The 14,773-nt window shown below is 49.6% G+C and overlaps 1 protein-coding gene across 3 annotated transcripts; it reads left to right on the top strand.

The window, feature by feature from the left end:
* The first annotated feature begins 1,165 nt into the window (after nt 1-1,165).
* On the top strand, nt 1,166-12,082 carry RCVRN (recoverin). Of its 3 annotated transcripts, XM_023190867.3 has the most exons (5): nt 1,166-2,679; nt 3,045-3,169; nt 6,458-6,497; nt 8,825-8,936; nt 11,627-12,082. In XM_023190867.3, exons 1-5 carry the CDS (start codon nt 2,299-2,301, stop codon nt 11,734-11,736), a joined length of 768 nt encoding a protein of 255 aa, XP_023046635.1. In that variant the 5' UTR covers nt 1,166-2,298; the 3' UTR covers nt 11,737-12,082. The 3 variants fall into 3 exon arrangements, 2 of the variants coding, with proteins under 2 accessions (XP_023046635.1, XP_023046636.1); XR_002726116.3 differs by lacking the exon at nt 6,458-6,497; XM_023190868.3 differs by lacking the exons at nt 3,045-3,169; nt 6,458-6,497.
* The last annotated feature ends 2,691 nt before the right edge of the window (nt 12,083-14,773 follow it).

Raw genomic sequence — 14,773 nt, 5'->3', positions numbered from 1 at the left:
TCTCTGAAACTGTAGCGTGCAGAGTGGCTGGGAGAGATAAGTCTGCCCCTCGGTGCCTGAACCTCTCGCTCCTTCCAGAGTGATATCAAGTGGGCCTGGCAGGTGGCTTTCTCCGAGCAGCAGGGACCTACCTTCCGCTGCCACTAGCCTGTTAGTAAGTAGGCTAAAATCCCTACTTTACACTTTGAGATGCAAGGCAGGCGGATCACCTGAGGTCAGGAGTTTGCGAGACCAGCCTGACCAACATGGTGAAACCTCAATTCTACTAAAAATACACACACACACACACACACAAAAATTAGCTGGGCCTAGTGACAGACACCTGTAGTCCGAGATTCTCAGGGGACTGAGACAGGAGAATTGCTTGAAACCAAGAGGCGGAGGTTGCAGTGAGCCAAGATTGCGCAACTGTACTCCGGCCTGGGCAACAGAGAGAGACTCTGTCTAAAAAAAAAAAAAAAGAAAAAGAAAAACCACTTTACCTGCCTGGAGACTGTGGGGTTTATTCTTCGTACTTCATACCCCAGGGCAAAAAAAGACAACTCTCCACAGCGGCAAGGCTGGGGTTCTGAGTGTGTCCCCTCGAGCACTGCCCACCCTCCCTTCCCTCTGGGTGACAAGAATCCAGGTGTGCAGCATCCTCACTAGGGTGCTTCCTCATGCTTGATACTCCCCGCTGCGCTGCAGGGACGCAAAGCCTGCCTTTGCACAGCTCCCTGTCTCTGATCACTCAGTTATTTACCCATTCACTCAGCAAACACGTTTTCTTGCCTGCTCACTCCAAGTCCGCTGCAGATGGACACCCCGCGGCCTGCCATGGAGCCGCAGATAGATTTTGTTTGGTCCACACCATGTTTTGTGATTTTGTTTTTGTTTCTGTTTTTGTTTTGTTCTTTTGTTTTTTTGAGACAGAGTCTTGCACTGTCGCCCAGGCTGGAGTGCAAGAGTGCGATCTCAGCTCACTGCAACCTCTGCCTCCCAGGTTCAAGCGATTTTCCTGCCTCAGCCTCCCAAGTAGCCCGGATCACAGGCACCCGCCACCATGCCCAGCTAATTTTTTGTATTTTTAGTAGAGACAGGGTTTCACCATGTTGACCAGGCTGGTCTCGAACTCCTGACCTAGTGATCCACCCTGCTTAGTCTCCCAAAGTGCTGGGATTGCAGGCGTGAGCCATCGTGCCCAGCCGTGTTTTTTTAAATTTCAAATTAATTGCTAGCGTTGAAAAGTGTGGTAATTGCATCGAAAATTCTGATTTCTGGATTTATCTTGACTAATTTAAAAAACAAAAAACAAAAAACTCACGTTCCCATGTGACCACGTTCCCTGGCAGCCCCTTCCTGAGGTGACACAGGCCTGGCTGCCCCCTGTTGGTCCCTGCAGACAATTCACCTTCACTCCCTGTGACTGATGGGCAATAACAAAACGAGTGTTTGGCATTAGCTGTGTGCCAGGTTCTAAGTGTGTCGCACATACTGACTCACGTCAGCCTCACAATGACAGTGTGGTAGATGCTATGATGCCCATTTATTCAAGAAAGGCTTAATGGGGGCCCAAGCCTATCAGGTTCTGGAAATGGAAATGCATCTGGGAACAACACAGACAAAATCCTATCCTTCCTGGAGCTTTTCATTCCAGTGAGGGGACATGGGGCGTGCTGAAGACGGTGGGGGGTGTGCTGTTATAGATAGAGGGTCAGTATAGGCCTGGCTGAGCAGGTGACATTTAAGCAGAGACGTGACTGCAGTGAACGGGTAGAAGAGTGTCCCAGGTGGAAAGAGGTGAAGAAACATGCCTGGGGCCACACGGCTAGTTAAGTAGCCAAGCTGGGACTTGAACCCATGCTGGCCCCAGAGCCTGTGCTCCTAACCACTGCATTCTAGGGCTTGATGTGAAATGCCAGTCCCGCCCTGAGATGCTCAGAGTTAGTGAGGAAGAGAAACAGGGAACGTGGCTGCCGTTAGAGGGCTGGGGCTGGGGGTGCAGGAGGCCCCAGCCCTGAAGCTTCCAACTTCCTGTGCTGTTCTAGTATCCTCCCAGGATCCGAGATGAATTGCCTGCCTGCCCTGGGCTCTTTATTTTAATCTCAGTAGGGTTCTGGGAGCACCCACCCACCTCCACAAAGCTCCTGGGCCCCTCCTCCCTTCAAGGATTGCGAAGAACTGGTCGCAAATCCTCCTAAGCCACCAGTATCTCCATCTTCAGCTCACACCAGTCCTGAGCGCCAGCCTGCGGCCAGGGGACCACGCACGTCCCACCCACCCAGCGACTCCACAGCCGCTGCCCACTCTTCCTCACCCATGGGGAACAGCAAAAGTGGGGCCCTGTCCAAGGAGATCCTGGAGGAGCTGCAGCTGAACACCAAGTTCTCAGAGGAGGAGCTGTGCTCCTGGTACCAGTCCTTCCTAAAGGACTGCCCCAGCGGCCGCATCACCCAGCAGCAGTTCCAGAGCATCTATGCCAAGTTCTTCCCTGACACTGACCCCAAGGCCTATGCCCAGCATGTGTTCCGCAGCTTCGATTCCAACCTCGACGGCACCCTGGACTTCAAGGAGTACGTCATCGCCCTGCATATGACCTCCGCGGGCAAGACCAACCAGAAGCTAGAGTGGGCCTTCTCCCTCTACGACGTGGATGGTAACGGGACCATCAGCAAGAATGAAGTGCTGGAGATCGTCATGGTCAGTCTCCCCTCTCCCCTTCTGGCTGGGCGGCGCCGGGGTCACTTGGGGCTGGGGGCCCCTTGCTGCAGAGTGAGTGGAGCTGTGGGTGGAGCGGGGGATTCAGGCCACTGGCTCTGAGAGTGTGGTGCTCCAAGAGGCTGATATTGATAGAGGGGTGGGCACTTACCCACAGCTTCGTTGTCTTCCTGAAGCAGAATCTGAATGTTTCCTAATACAGCCATGTTATGCTTTGCTTCACGATGTTTGGGTCATCTATGGACCATATATACCATTGTGGTCCCATAAGATGGTAATGGAGCTGAAAACTTCCTATTGCCTAGTGATGTCATAGCACAGTTACTTTATTTTTCAAATGCATTTAGTGTAGCCTAAGTGTATCTATAAAGTCTGCAGTAGTGGACGGGAATGTCCTAGTTCTTCACATTCACTCGCTACTCGCTTACCGACTCATCCAGAGCAACTCCCAATCCTGCAAGCTCCACTCATGGTAAGTGCCCTAGACAGCTCTACCATTTTGTATCTTGGTGTGTTGTTGTTGTTGTTGTTGTTTTGTTTTTGTTGTTGTTGTTGTTTGAGATGGAGTCTCCTCTGTAGCCCAGAGCTGGAGTGCAATGGTGCAATCTTGGCTCACTGCAACCTCTGCCTCCCGGGTTCAAGCAATTCTCCTGCCTCAGCCTCCCAAGTAGCTGGGATTACAGGGGCACACCACCACACCCGGCTGATTTTTGTATTTTTAGTAGAGACGGGGTTTCACCATGTTGGTCAGGCTGGTCTCGAACTCCTGACCTCAGGCAATCCACCCACCTCAGCCTTCCAAAGTGCTGTGATTTACAGGCATGAGCCACAGTGCCTGGCCCATTTTTTATCTTTATACTGTATTTTTACCACATGTTTAGCTATGTTTAGATGTGCAGATACTTACCATCGTGTGACAACTGCCTGCAGCACTCAGGACAGTCACATGCTGCACAGGTTTGTAGCATAGGAGCAAAAGGCTGGACCGTGGAGCCCAGGGATGTAGTAGGCTCTACCATCTGGGTTTGTGCGAGGACTCACTATGACGTTCCCACATGGAAATTGCCTAAAGATGTGTTTCTCGGAATGTGTTCCTGCCTCTGAGCGACACGTGACTATATTTACGTTTTTTTTCTGTCTCTCCATCCTTTGTTTCTTCCTTCCTTTATTAAAATATCCTTTGAAATTTTCGGCAGTACACATTCAACTTGAATCGCTGTTCATTCTAAACACACAATATGCTTCAAATATAAAGTAGAAAGAGGTCAAAGTTGGGGGCATGAACTCTGAATTCTAGTTCTCATGTTCTCCCCAGCGTGGGGCACATCGCCTGTACCACCCTTGAGCCCGCACTTGCCATGCACGGTGTGGCTCCCCGGCTCCTGACAGGTTCCCTGTGAGGCGTACACGCTTCCACATGGTTCCCAACACGCCTTCTCCCCCGTCCATACTGTCCTCGTGTCAGATCCTTTGTTGTGAAAGTAGTGGCAAAAACCACAATTACTTTTCCACCAACCTCGTAGGTGTCTTGAAAATGGTTTATCTAATGTATAAGTAACTCATGAAATTTAGAAACCTAGGCAAAAGAGATTAAACATTGCCTCATCCAAGGAAAACATCAAGGGAAACTTTTCTTAGTATATCGGTATATACCTTTTCAGTCTTTTACCTATATACTTTTAAACAATGTTAAAGCTATGACATATTCACATATGATTTTTATCATACATTTTTCAGTTACTCTTTTATCATGAGTGCCTTCCATATCATTACATATTCTTCCAAAACAGTTTTTGTTGTTGTTGTTCAGACAGAGTTTCACTCTTGTCGCCCAGGCTGGAGTGCAGTGGCATTATCTCAGCTCACTGCCACTTCTACCTCCCAGGTTTGAGCAGTTCTCCTGCCTCATCCTCGAAAGTAGCTGGGATTACAGGCACCCGCCACCACGCCCAGCTAATTTTCGTATATTAGTAGAGACAGAGTTTCGCCATGTTGGCCAGGCTGGTCTCAAACTCCTGACCTCAGGTGATCTGCCCACCTCGGCCTCCCAAAGTGCTGGGATTACAGGCGTGAGCTTCTGCACCCAGTCTCTTCCAGAACACTTTTAATAGCTGCTTGGAATTCTGGCTTATGGAAATGTGGAAATTATTGAACATTCCTGTGTTTTTGGACATTAGGTTGTTTCCATTTCTCTCCTATTATACCAGTTCTAATTTCTTTCATTTGATTTTTTTTTTTTTTTTTTTTTTACTTATTCTTTTTCAATCCCGCTGCCCCTGCCACTTGCTTTAGTATTCTAATTCCATTCCTGTTAGTAGAGACTGTTATTCAGATGTTATATAACTTTGTATGCATTTGTAATCATGCCTTCATTGGCATGATTACAAATGCACAAAAATTTTCCACCCTTATTAGGAGAAACCATAAATAAAACAGCAAAGTGTGCGGCTTGTGGTCCATGGGCTTATCCTCAATGCTCAGGTCGGGCCTCCCATTCCGACAGGCGTGTGTCTCATTGTTATCTTGGCACAGCCTGCAGAGAAAGCTCCCTCGAATTGGCTGTGGGGTCTCTGGGTGGCCAGAGACAGGGACTAAGTCTTCAGAGCGGCATAAACAATGCGGGGCCCAGCAGAAGCCTACAAATGGATAATCCTTGAAGAAAAGTAGGAGGAAAGGGAGGAGGGGGAAATGAGGGAGGGAGAGAGGGAAGGTGGAAGTCAGGAAGGAAAGAGGGTGAAGCAAGGGGAAGGAAAGAAGGAAGGGAGGGAGGAGAAGGAGAGGAGGAGAGAAAGGAAGAAAGAAGAAAGGGAGGGAGGGAGAGGCCATCAATGGCTGGGGCTGTGCCAAGTGGCAGAAGGCTCTGCTGTTCACCAGATTACAAGTTTTCATGGGCAGAGCACTGACCGGGGGAGTCACAAGTGAAGCATTCTAGTCCCAGCTCTGACTCCAACTAGCGGTGTTGCTGTGGGAAAACCATTTTACCTTCCTGGGCCCAGGGTGAGGATTTGATTATTTTTGCAGCCTTTCCCGAGGCCCTGAAGGTCTGTCCCTCTGTGTTGGAAGTGGGGTGGGCAGGCAATCACTCCCGGCTTCTGGCTGCCACACCTGTACGTGGTACCCAAGGCCCTGCACAGACGGATAGGAGTGTAGGAACCACCTACATTTGCGTCCAGCTCAGGGCTCTGAGTGCTGCCAGTGAGGCCGCTGCCCTGGGCTGCTGGCTTTGGTCTCATTACTCCTTTTTCCGGCACCAGGGGGCTGAAGAGGAACTTCTCAAAGCTATTGACCTTTCCTCCAGGATAATTTCACAGCCATTATTGTCCCTGCCTGACCTGCTCACAAGTGTCTCTAGGGAGGCAGAAGGCTCTGGCCAGAGCCAGTAACCTCCCAACTGCCACCCAACATACCTGCCTGCCCTCAGCATCCAAGGACCTACAGCCTTGGGTGTCCCTTCAGGACCCAGCCGGCGCTGGTGTTCCTGAGCCAGTGGAATCCTAGAAACTTGGAGCTGGAAGGGTGCATGGAGCCCCCTTGTCCCTTTCCCTGATCTCACAGGTCTGGGGACACTTCATGCTTCCCCTACATTGCATACCCAACTGCTTTATTAGAGGGGAGGGAGGTGAGAAGGATGGGATCCTTGAGCCCAAAGCTAAGCCTTTCACTGAACCTGTCCTTGAGCAGAAGGTTAAATGAGGGTCTTGCTGTACCATGGGAAGACCTTTGAAAAGTTCTTGTTGATGCCTCTCTCTCCCTTCCCTAGCCTTGCCCAGTGCTCTCCAAGACCTTCCAGTGATAAGGAGGTGAGTGGACTATGGCGTAACACAAGGATACCAATTCTAGAATCAAAATGCCTGGATTCAAATCTCCACTCTTCTCCTTCTAGCTGGGTGACTTCCAGCAAGTTAGTTGTCTCAGTTTTTTTCATCCATAAAATGGGGCCAATCATACCTTCTTCATATGGTTATTGTGAAGACTAGGTGTAAAAAATGTTTAGAAAAGTGACACCTAGGCCAGGCATAGTGGCCCATGCCTGTAATCCCAGCACTTTGCGGGGCCAAGGTGAAAGGATTGCTTGAGCTTAGGAGTTTGAGACCAGTCTGGGCAACATAGTGAGACCCTGTCTCTACAAAAAATTCAAAGAAACTTGCTGAGCATGGTGGTGCGCACCCGTAGTCCCAGCTACTCAGGAGGCCGAGGTGGGAGGATTGCTTGAGCCCAGCGTGTCGAGGCTGCAGTGAGCCATGATTGCACCACTGCACTGCAGCCTGGGCGACAGAGCAAGAACCCATCTGGAAAAAAAAAAAAAAAAAAAAAACGAAGAAAGGAGAGTGACACTTATTAAGTACTCAACAAATGTTAGAATGTTAGCCATTATTGCCATAAGTCAGTCTTACTGAGCAACTGAGGTACAGTATGAATCCAGAGGAAGAGGTTTACTCTTCTAAAACCTCTAGGCAGTAGGGTCTGAGGTAGTGATTCCCAAACTCCAACCTCAGGACTGCCGTCATATTTGCATCAGGAAGCTTTTTCTTTCTTATTTTCATTTTTTTAAATAAGTGAAGTTAATATGTTTACATGGTTAGAAAATCACAGTACAGAAAGGTACAAAATAAGAAGCGAAAGTCTTGTTTGTCTCTTCCCTGAATTCCCTGTCTCTTATGAGGGCCTCAAAAATACAGATACCCAGGTCCTACGCCCAGGAATTTTGATTTAGTAGATCAGGTGGGGGCCTGTACATCTGTATTATAACTGCTATCTGCTCCCACGGGCTAGTCGGGCACTGAGAGAGGGACATTGTGATGGAGGTGACCCAAAGTCCCTGATGTGTCTTCCATAATGTTTGTACAATTTTACATTCCCAGCAACAGTGGACCAGGGTTCCCTTGTCACCACACCCTTACCAATGCCTGTTATTTCTTGTCTTTTTTATTACTGCCATTCTAACAGGCGTGAGGTGATATCTCATTGTGGTATTGATTTATGTTTCCCTGGTGATCAGTGATGGGTTTCTTGATACCTGCTGGCCACTTGTACGTCTTCTTTGGAGAAATGTCTGTTTGGGTCCTTTGCCCATTTTCTTTCTTTCTTTTTTTTTTTTTTAGATAGAGTTTCGCTCTTGTCACCCAGGCTGGAGTGCGATGGCGTGATCTTGGCTCACTGCAACCTCTGCCTCCCAAGTTCAGGCAATTCTCCTGCCTCAGCCTCCCGAGTAGCTGGGACTACAGGCATGCACCACCACACCCGGCTAATTTTGTGTCTTTAATAAAGACGGCGTTTCACCATGTTGGCCAGGCTGGTCTTGAACTCCTAACCTCAGGTGATCTACCTGCCTCAGCCTCCCAAAGTGCTGGGATTTACAGGTGTGAACCACCACGCCCAGCCTCCTTTGCCCATTTTTCAATTGTGTTATTTGTTCTTTTGCTATTGAGTTGTAGGAGTTCCTTATATATTATATACAATGTGTATATTATATATAGAGACAGGGTCTTGCTCTGTCACCTAGGCTAGAGTTCAAAGGTGCAAAAACGGCTCACTGCAGCCTAGAACTCCTGGGCTCAAGCAATCCTCATCCTCCCATGTAACTGGGACTGTAGGCATGCCCACCACCTCTGCTAATTAATTTTCTCTTGTAGAGATGGAGTCTCACGTTGTTGCCCAGGCTGATCTCAAATTCCTGCCCTCAGGTGATCCTCCTGCCTCGTCCTTCCAAAGTGCTGGGATGACAGACGTGAGCCACCGCACCTGGCCCCTTATGTATTTTTGATATTAACCCCTTATAAGATACATGGTTTGCAAATGTTTGCCCCCATTCCATAAGTTACCTTTTGATTTTGTTCATTGTTTCCTCTGACGTGGAGAAGCTCTTTAGTGTGATGTCATCCCGCTTGTTCATTTTGGTTTATGTTGCCTGCGCTTTTGGTGTAATATCCAAAAAATGATCGTCAAGACCAGCATCAGGAAGCTTTTCCCCTGTTTTCCTCCAGCAGTTTGACAGTCTGAGGTCTTATGTTTAAGTCTTTAATCCATTTGGAGTAGATTTTTGTGTACAGTGTAAGATGTGGATTTTCCGGGGTTGCCAACCCCTTCAAGTTCCCCCTAACGAGTTCTTTCTTTCTGTTTGGTACAGGCTATTTTCAAAATGATCACTCCCGAGGACGTGAAGCTCCTTCCAGAGGATGAAAACACGCCGGAAAAGCGAGCTGAGAAGATCTGGAAGTACTTTGGAAAGAGTGATGATGGTGAATTCCTTTTCCTTCATTGCCTTTGATTTTTCAACCGTGGGCTATTCCCTGGGAACCCCAACAAGATTTATTCTTCTGAGTCACAGTGTCCAGGCAGGACAGGGACACCTCATTCCACTGTATATTTTTAGAGCTGTCTGAAGGGTTCGACAGGGGAATGGCCTTAAGGCTGAGCGGGAGCCAAAACTGTTTTCTGTACAATTAGAACAAGAGCAAACTTCAGCTCACCCTGCCTTTGAATTAATTTCAAGTCCCGAGTCAGTGGGATCTAAATTGCTATGGTTTTACTTTAGGAAGTTGGGTTGGGTCCTCTGAGAAACACCACCAAGATAGGATTAGATTTAAATGAGATTGCAAGAGATTTATAGGAGGAAAGGCTGACGAAGGAAAACAGGTAGGAATCGAGAGGAGGCTGAGAAAGCCATCAGACTGCGAAGAAGATCTGACCCCTGGCAGGGAGAGAGGGGAAGAAAGGAAGGTTAGGTGAGTAATGCCCGAGACAGTGCATTCTGAGGAAGTGTTGACAGAGTCGACGGGGTGTCCTCAGTGTCCCTGTCAGTCAGTGGCAGGAAGCAGCCCTCAGGAAGCGTGATCCTGCATTGTAGGCAGCGATGGACTCCAGCCCTCGGCTGCTGGGGCTGTGTGTCTGTGATGCTCATGGCCAGCACAAGAAGCGTGCGGTAAAGGAGCTGGTATTAGGCTGGGGCTGCAAACACATGTGGCCGGAGGGGCAGGAATGATGAAAGCAAGTCATGGTGGACAGTAATCTACAAGCAGTGCGGATTGGCAAACAGCACAGGGTGCACCTCGGGTCTGATGGCTTCCAGCATATTCCATGTGGGAATATGGAACCCATGGTTGAGCCATCATCTAATTTTTTTTTAAGAGAAGCCAGCCATGGAGATTTAAAAAATGCAATGTGTCTGAACTGATAAAACACAGCGTGGCCCAAACACATCGAAGGGTCCTGTATTAACCCCTTTGGTGACCTCTGGAGGCAGTCTCCTACCAGGGTCAGGAAGAAAAACCTGAGCAGGATGCTAAATAAGGGCAGAGAGAAATGATCCTGCCCCTCCTAATCTGCCAACAAATGATGAAATAAGAGAAGCACGAAGGTCATTGGGGTAGGAGGGACGTAGGACACAGAATTTAAGGAGGCGCTCGTTCTCAGGGATCAACAATGCACTCACAAGCCCTGAAAGTGAGTGCCTCCTTAAATTCAGGCCTTGGTACTTTACCCACCTTTCCCTCGTTGGCCCTGATTGGCACCTCTCCTTTGAGCGCTTTCTCCTCCTTGCACAGACATTGGCTGCCAAGATGCCTTCTTTCGGCACTTCGCCCACTGGCCCCTTAATTGGCTTCCTGACCTCCCTCTGGGTCTGTTCATATGTCGAGCCCTGTGTTCTGCTTTTTGCTCATCTGGAAACCGCCCCAGTGAGCACCCCAGGAGGACATGATGTCAGAGGCTGACGTGTTACTCCTGTTTGTGACATGCTGTACGTGTTTCCACATGGCCCATCGGGAGACAGTGCCTCACAGCAGAGTCGGGCTTCGATGGTGAGAGTTTCAAACTCTCTGTGGGGTGGCTGGGATATTAAAACCCAAGACTTTTGCAGGAAGCCATCACTGGATCCTAACCCAGAAGGGATTAAGGGTATCCAAAAACGCCCAGAGCGTAAGTCAGAAATCACATTCAGTTCAGCAAAGCTTTGTTGAGCACCGACTCTGTGCTAGGCACTGTGAACATACAACACAAAGGAGCATCTGTCTCATGCAAGAGGTATTTCTGTGTGTGTCTGCCTTCCCCTCCAGATCAACCGTTTCCCAGGGACGGACTTCATCTCACGCTCTTCTATTGTACACCCCACCTCCGCTCCCTGTGGGGGACCCTGGCTGCAAGCACAGTAGCATCTGGGCCCAGGACCGTGCGTTTAACGGGACTGATCTGAATACAGTAAACCACCTGATAAAAACACCAGAAAACTGGGTGTGGCTGCAACAAGCCTGTCTCAGTCCTGATCCCAAATAAGGAGGCAGATGAAACTGGGGGATGCAGGGATGGATGCATAGGAAGGGGTCTTGGCGGAGTTGTCAGCCAGGAATCGGGCTGCCTGTGTGCTACAGGTGCCAAAGAGACCTCTCTGCAAGCCACACTCCCCCTGGCGTGATCTTATTGGGCCCCTCACTTCTCACCCCTATGTCTGTGGAGACGTTGTTCCCTGCTTCTCAGCTGAGACTCTGGGCCTGACACCTAGATTGTTTTGCTATGCTCAGAACCCCAGAAGCTCCTCCTGAACTTGATCTTTGAAACTTGAGCTTTGAAAGATCTTTGGAAATAGAGTAACAATAGTTATTCATTATTGAAGTATTTAGTAACCAGCAAGGCAGGGGCACCGGCCAATCGGAAGAGGCACATAGCACAAGATTGGCATCTCGGGGCCCCCTCCAGTGCCAGTCATTCACCGCCTTTTGCTGGTCCCCAGGGCGCTTCAAGGGTCATGGGAAAGCAGGTGGGTATCTGGATCAGGGTGGGAGAATATTGAATACTCAGGGCCACTGAGTATCCAATATTTTCATAATAGATAGTTCACACTGGGAATACTGGCTGGGTGTCAGCCTCATCGCAGCTTGCTTGGCTATCAATCCTGGCTGTTTTATGTATGTATATATTTTTTCCCCATGCACAGATAAACTTACGGAGAAAGAATTCATCGAGGGGACCCTGGCCAATAAGGAAATTCTGCGACTGATCCAGTTTGAGCCTCAAAAAGTGAAGGAAAAGATAAAGAATGCCTGATGCCAACGGTTCAGTTGTCCTCCCTCCACCCACCACTCACACGACACCCATGAGCGTGTGTGCGCACACACACATGCACCCCAGGGCCAAGAGCAAGGCCTGCACACAAGCCCACAGCACAGCTCCCTGCCAAGCGGAAGCATCTGTAGTGACCCACTGGTTCCTTCTTCCTGAGTCTTCAGCGTCCCTCCCATCATCCCGGATCCCACCCCTCCCTCTGCCCACCAGCCCGTGGCCCTGTGCTAATCCCAGGATTAGGCTATAGGAGTCCTAAGTGTCACCCTGCTCTAAGCTCCTTTGTGGAGTGCTGGGTAAGCAGTTTCCAATAAATGTAAGCTGAGCTGGGCACGTGGCTGCTGGTCATCCTTCACCTGGAAAGGAAATGATTTCTGTCGGCCACACCTCAAAGACAAGGTTGTGTTGCGATGGCAGCCCTAGGCTGGGCTGCTCTGGTGCCTAATGAGCCTGACGCAGTCCTGCTCTCGTGGAGCTCACGGTCCAGAGGGGGCAATGGAGCTGGAAGGAGGCCATGACCAGTGGCCCAGGTTACCATGGAAACATGCAGAGCAGCAGGGGAGGACACAGTGGAAGGGGCTGACTTGTCAGGGGGGGATCAGGGACCACATCCCTGACGAAGGGAGATTTAAATTCAGACCCACTGCACACAAGGTGGGGGACGGGGTGGGGGTGGGGGGTGGGGAAGGCTCAAACAGAAGGCGGCCGACACAGAGCCACTGAGGCACGAACGACCATCTCAAGTTCCAGAAGGAGGTCAGGGTGGCTGGAGGGAAGGAGGATGAGCGAGATCAAAGTGTGAGCTGAGCCTAAAAGGTAGGTGGGGGCTGGACCATGCAAAGCCCTCCCTGTAGCCCGTGGTAAGCACTTGGGGGCTCACCGTGGGGGCGGTGGTGCCACTGTGGAGTTGGAAGGAGGAGGGTTTTATGTTTGTAAGAGAAGTCCCCAGCAGGCTAAAATAAGTCAGAGGGGAGTGACTGGGGGCTCCTTAGGGGCAGGGAGCCTGATGAATAAGCTTTTGCAGCCACCCAGATGGCCTGGGCCAGGGGAAAGGCAATGGGATGGAGAGGACCAGACCCAATAAGGATACATTTAGGAGGTAGCATTCACCTGGCTGGCTGAGCGGGGAGGAGGAGGGAGGGCAGTAATGGCAGCCAGGTCTGTAGCTGGGGCAGTGGGTGAACAGCAATGCCATCTATGGAGATGAGAAATACAGGGAGCCTTTGAGGTTTCAGGGAACAATGACAAGTTCAGCTTCAATATAGTAAGAGGTGAAGGCAGTGCCGCAGATGGCCCTAAAGCCCCTTGTTTTAGAGACAAGGAAAAGGAGTCCCAATGACAGGAAGCAGCTTGCTCAGGGGCGGCCAGCTGAGGATCCGAGGTCAGGTCAGGGCTACCCACCAGCCCCCCACTGCCTCCTCAAAGCTCCAAGGCCTGGGATACCCAGGAACTCCATCAGTGGGTTCTCCAAGATCCCTGGGTTTGTTGCTTTGAAGGTCCATTTATTCTCCAGCCTCAAGTTCCACGATGAGGTCGGAAAAATGCATAGATGCCCTGGATTCTTGACTGACCTGTCTGCAACCTCTCGAGGCTGGGGAGTCTCCAGTTGCTGGTGTTGTGGCGATGCCTCCAGACCCCACTTTAGCCACAGAGATGACACAATCACCACTGCCAGAGAGCACTCCTCTGTGTGGAGAGCAAACATGAGAATAAACACTTAGGAGCCATGCACCATGCTAGACTCTGCCGTCATTATTTCATTGATGGAGATGTTGTTGTCTCCATAGTACGGATGATGATACTGAGGCCAGGAAGTGTGAGTAGGAGTTGGTACTTAAACTGGAGTCCTTTTGATTACACCAGGTTTCTCCAATAGTTTTGACCTGGACACAGCAGGATAGAGAACTCTAGCATAGCACAGTGTCGGAGCCCAGAGGTTCTGGGAGGAAAAGGATTATTATTAGAATCATCTGCCCAAGACACTTCTCCCATGTAGACATAGTGGGCTATATATAGGCACTTGTTCAGTGGGAGATAAAGGACCCTGTGGGTCCAGTCCAGAGTGTTCCAGGAATATAACCAAAGGGCTCAATGTCTTACTCCAATACTCTTTCCACCACACTCCATGAATGAATCTGGTTGCTTGGAGGATGAGGCTGGGGCTTTTCACTTCTGAGGTCAGGCTGTCATTGTCACTTGAGTCTAAAAGGACAGACACTGCATAATCAGGTCCTGGCTGGTTTGTGGTTCAATGAGAGACACAAAGGGGGCCCTGGAGCTTCCGGTGGCCAGTGGAGAACCAAAGAGTGAAAACCTAATTAGCACCTCTGTTTTTTAGCTTAGGGCAGAAGGACCACTTGGGCTGGGATTCTGTACAGCTCTGTGACACTCTGTGGGAAATAAAGCATGAAGTTCAACTTGGCTGAAGGGAAGAGGAGGTAGAGATAGATAGTGATGAGCTATGTCATCAAGACTCTTCCAGATGCAAACGGTAGATGACCTGGCACAAATTGTTGTGGCCCAAGTAGAAACTGATGGGCTCTTATAACTGAAATTCTAGGAGTAGGGCTAGCTTCAGGTCTGGCTTAATCCAGGAGCTCCAACAATGTCTCAGGGTTCATTTCTCCCTCTCCTGGTTCTGCTTTCTGCTGTCAACACCATTCTCAGACAGGTTCTTCTCATGCTGGCAGGACAGTCACCAGCAGATCCAGGCTGCCTTCTTCATGGTTCCAATTTCAGCAGAAAAGAGAAAATGCTTTTTCTTAAGAGTCCCAGCCAAAGTGTTAGGATTGCTTCTCGCTGTTTCTGGTTAGTTATATGCCCAGCCTGACTCAACATCTGATGCCAGAAGGATGTGCTGCTCTGCCTGGCCAGCAGATTTTTATGCCCGTCCTTGAACTGAGGATAGAGTCAGGACAACTCAATTTCCATGGACTGACAGTAGGAGATGAGTGGTTTTTCCAAAAGGAAAATTGGGATACTATCAGGAGGGCAGATTCTAAAAATAGATATCTACTATAGA

Source organism: Piliocolobus tephrosceles, chromosome 16, assembly GCF_002776525.5.
Source record: "Piliocolobus tephrosceles isolate RC106 chromosome 16, ASM277652v3, whole genome shotgun sequence".
Taxonomy (NCBI): Eukaryota; Metazoa; Chordata; class Mammalia; order Primates; family Cercopithecidae; genus Piliocolobus; species Piliocolobus tephrosceles.
The sequence above is the reverse complement of the archived record's forward strand: the minus strand, read 5'-3'. Positions and strand labels throughout refer to the sequence as shown.

What these genes read in the sequence shown, in the direction of transcription:
- RCVRN (XM_023190867.3), top strand. Translation starts at nt 2,299, where the DNA reads ATGGGGAACAGCAAAAGTGGGGCCCTGTCCAAGGAGATCCTGGAGGAG. An exon ending in AAGTGCTGGAGATCGTCATG is followed by an intron (nt 2,680 to 3,044) that starts GTCAGTCTCCCC and finishes AAATGCATTTAG; the next exon opens with TGTAGCCTAAGTGTATCTAT. An exon ending in TCCTGCAAGCTCCACTCATG is followed by an intron (nt 3,170 to 6,457) that starts GTAAGTGCCCTA and finishes TCCCTTCCCTAG; the next exon opens with CCTTGCCCAGTGCTCTCCAA.